The 4,314-nt window shown below is 45.5% G+C and overlaps 1 gene segment (V, D, J or C); it reads left to right on the top strand.

Annotated features, from left to right (window-relative positions):
• Positions 1 to 459: 459 nt before the first annotated feature.
• Positions 460 to 2,965, top strand: LOC140479523 (immunoglobulin kappa variable 3-15-like). The segment is given in 2 exon segments: positions 460 to 472; positions 2,595 to 2,965. Coding segments are annotated over 2 exon segments (384 nt in total).
• Positions 2,966 to 4,314: the final 1,349 nt, after the last annotated feature.

Genomic DNA, 4,314 nt, shown 5'->3' on the forward strand with positions numbered 1-4,314 from the left:
CTTGCTAAGGCAATGAGATCCTCCTTGTTTACTGGTCTGTATTGGAGGATCCAGTCACAAAGAGACACATGTTTACTGGTCTTTATTGATGGGTCCAATTTGAAGCTGGCCCATATTTACTGATCTGTACTGGAGAGTTCAAAGAAATGGAGGTCCTTCTTTCCTAGTTTCTATTGGAGGGCCCAGCAGGAATAAGGCCTATGTTAACTAGTCTCTGCTGGAGTATTCAGTGGGGAATAGACCCATTTTTATTGGCCTCCATTGGAGGCTCCAGTGGCAAAGAGGCCTATGTTTAATGGTCTCTACTGGAGAGATCAGTGGGAATAAATTCAATGCTTACTGGTCTCCACTGGACAGTCCAGTGGGACATGAATACCGGAGTGAGTGTGGGGCCCATTTCCTTTCTATAGTAACTGTGTGATGGTCCAATCCTCATCCCAGTAAAACTGGAGCTTGACCATGGAACGGAAAGGTGAGGGGAAAGGATTGGAATATGTTGTGAATGGACAGGATGGGTCAATGGGTCAGAGCCTGTCCTATCCCTCCAGCTCACACTGATGGCCTGAGGATCTCCTCTATCTGCTGGGCTTTCATGGAATGAGGTTTGTGCCTAAATCAGTCCCCAGTAAGAATAGGCCAACAGAACAGAATTGCCATTCATTTCACGAGAATCTGACCATCTTCCTGAGAGAGGTCAAAACTTGGTCAATGAGGGAAATGGGGCTTTATTCTAGGAGTAGACATACTACTGGTGTCAAGGTTTAACATCCATTAGTGGGGTAGAGCTGGAGCAGATTTACCCTGTATTTAACTTTTACCATTTGGGACATTGTGAGAAAGGCAGAGAGAGTGAGAGAGAGTGAGTGAGACGGAGAGAGAGAGAGAGATTGTTGGCGAGAGAGACATAGAAGGACAGGGTGTGAAAGTGAGAGAGTGGGATAAAGAGTCTCAGGCAGTGTAAGATGAGTAAAAGGGGGAGAGAGAGTGGTAGATAGAGGCAGAGATGGTGGGGTTGAAGAATAGAGATAGAGCAAGATAGAGTATGAGACAGTGTGACTCAGAGAGATGGGACAGAGAGAGAGAGACAGAGAGAGAGAGACAGAGAAGATGTGAGACAAAGAGTAAAGGCAATCCAGTGAAAGAGAGAGACAGACATGCAGACAGGTCCTGGTCACCACATTATGAGAAGGATATGACTGTACTCGAGAGGGTGCAAAGATTTCCCAGGAGGGTGTGAGCTATGAGGAAGGATTGGAAAGGCCAGGATTGTTTTTCTTGGAGCAGTGAAGGTTGAAAGGGAACCTGCTGAAGGGCAAAAAGATTATGAGGGGCAGGGATAGAGTGGACAGGAAGGCAACTTTTTCCATGAATAGAGGGATCAATATCCAGGGGCAGAGATTAGAGACTACACAGACATACAGAGATAGAAACAGAGAGCAGGAGTAGGGTTAGGTTAGGTTTAGGGTTAGGGTTAGGGATTGGCCCTGTGAGTCTGCTCTGTTATTCAATATGACCATGGCTGATCCTCTCCCTCAATGCCAAGCTGGGATTGATGTTGCTCGAGCATTGATGACCAGTACAGATTTATTAAATGCTCTTCATGTCATTGAACTTCTGATTGAGAGAGAGACAGAAGATATATGTATATATATATATATATATATATATATATAGAGAGAGAGAGAGAGAGAGAGAGAGAGAGAGAGAGAGAGCGCAAGTGTACATTGTGAGACTGAGTGAGAGAAGGCGAGGCATTTAATTGCTGCCCCAGGACTCACTGTTCCAATGTCCTGTAATAACGCCTGTTATAGAGATCAGTTAGAGAGCGACCGGAGGGAGGGAGACAGACAAAGAGAGAGTGAGGCAATTAGAGATTGAGGGTATAAGGAGAGAATGAGTGAGGAAATAGTTAGTAATATAAGTGAAGGAGAAAAATCAATGATAAGAAAGAGAGAGAGAGAGAGAGACCAACCAACACAGAAGGAAAGGGAGATAAACAGAGTGTCAAACTTTCATGGAAAAAGGGAAAGATATAAGTGGTTATATAATTGGGAGAGGACAGAGTCAAAGACGGAAATAGAAAAAGAGGGAGAAAGTAAACGAATAACAGGAATATATACAAGAGAAAGATGAGAAATAGAAAAAAAGGAAAGAGGGAGAAAGGAAGTATGAAAAGGAAGGACAAGAGAGAGAGAGAGAGAAGAGGAAGTGTGAGGGGCTGATGTGGCTCTCTCTGTCTGATGCCATTTACATACTGAGGAACACCCAGTCAGACTCTCACAGGCTGAAGCTTTATAAAGCAGAGCCCAGTGAAGGGAGAGTTTATCAGGAACCAGGCACAGGGACAGGAGCACACACCATGATTTCACACATCCAGCTGATCTGGCCCCTGGCATTCTGTGTCGCAGGTACAAATCTCTCTCCTTCCACCTTGAATCTTCAGCTGCTCTCCATTTCACTTAAATTTTATTGACTTGTGATTGAAGGGAAAATGTTGAAACCAGAGGAATGCTCAGTGTCTCTGACAATCTCTCATTTGACAGGCTCTTTCTGTGACAGTTCTGACTTTACTGTGTTTCTCTCTGACCCCTCAGGTATCAGTGGGGACATCACCATGACTCAGTCTCCCCCGGTGCTGTCAGTGGGATTGGGCCAGACCGCAACCATCACCTGTATGGCCAGTCAAAGTATTAGCAATAACCTTGCTTGGTACCAGCAGCGAGAAGGTCAGAAACCCTCTCTCCTGATCTATTATGCAACAACTCGATTCACGGGAGTCTCCGAGCGATTCACCGGCAGTGGATCAGGGACCAGTTTCACCCTGACAATCAGCAACGTGCAGAATGAGGATGTCGCTGACTATTATTGCCAGTACATCTACTATAGCAGCTCCACTCTACACAGTGATACAAAGCCAGACAAAAACCTCAAGACACACAACACCACCTCGTGCCCTGACACATGAAACAGTTATATAAAATGTATAATAATGGACACACAGTTTGAACTGACACGTCCACAAATACATTCAAATGAAACTGAACAAATTACCCCATGCTGGGATGGTCACTCTCCACTACACACTCCAGTCCCTGTGCTGTCCACCACTCACTTGAAGGCCTCAAGTTTCCCTCTTACACTCCATGGCCACGCGTGAAGATCAGCTTCAAGATTTAATATCGAAAAATAAATTTCATAAAGCTCCCAAGCCCAGCTGGACACAGAGAGAGACAGAGACAGAAAGACACATGAATGAGGGAGAGACAGAGACGGGCAGAAAGAAGTTGAGAGTGAACGAGAGACTGGGAGACAGGGAGAGGTTGAGAGTGACGGGGGGAAGCAGAGAGTAGAGGTTTTTGTACAGCCTCTGCACTGGGAGCTCTCACTGTGTTACACGTTCGGTCCAGGAACCAAGCTCAGACTGAGTAAGTAAACCTCAATCCTCCGTTATTAACCCAGTCAATACTGAAATACACTTTCTAAGATACAGTGGCTGAATTGTTGAAGGTGTTAGAGGGGAGCTACAGTGAATGAAATGGTTGATTGAGGAGCACTGTGTCTAACAGTGTGTCCAGCTGTATCTCTTTAGTCCCATTGCCCCCTTTAAACAGCAAGATATAAGTCAGTCTGTTTTACTCACTGTGTGGAGGAGCTCTGTCCATTTGCAGCCTGTGGTCCCATTCCTGCAGCATGGAGTGAAATCAGTGAGTAGCCTCCTGTCAGTCTCAGTGTGACAGACACGGGCAGAGTTTGATGTGAGCTCTGGCTCCCTGTCCCAGTCTCTGATCTCACTGACCTCAGCAGCAGCAGCAGCAGCACAGTGAGACACCGAGCTCCCACCTCCCCCAGCTTTAACTCTGTTCAATCACACAATCACAAAATTGTTACTGTGCACAAGGAGGCCATTCCACCCATCCTGTCTGTACTGATTCTCTGAATGAGCAATTCACTGAGTGTCATTCCTCTGCCTTCTCCTGTCACCCTGCACATTGTTCCTTTTCACATAACAGTCTCATTCCCTTCGGAATGTTTCAATTGAAGCTGCCTCCACCCCACTCTCAGGCAGTGCATTCCAGATCTTAACCAACTCACTGGCTGAACATGTTGTTCCCCATCTCACTTTTGTTACTTTCACTAATTACTTTCAATCTGTGGTCTCTCAGTCTCAATCCTTTCTCAATTGGATACATTTTCTCCCTATTTACTCTGTCCAGGCCCCTCCTGGTTTTAATTCCTCAAACAAATCTCCTCTCAGCCTTCTCCTAAGAAGACAGTTCCAAATTCTCCAATCAATCTGTATAACTGAAGTTCCTC

This window comes from Chiloscyllium punctatum, chromosome 7 (assembly GCF_047496795.1).
Source record: "Chiloscyllium punctatum isolate Juve2018m chromosome 7, sChiPun1.3, whole genome shotgun sequence".
Lineage (NCBI taxonomy): Eukaryota > Metazoa > Chordata > Chondrichthyes > Orectolobiformes > Hemiscylliidae > Chiloscyllium > Chiloscyllium punctatum.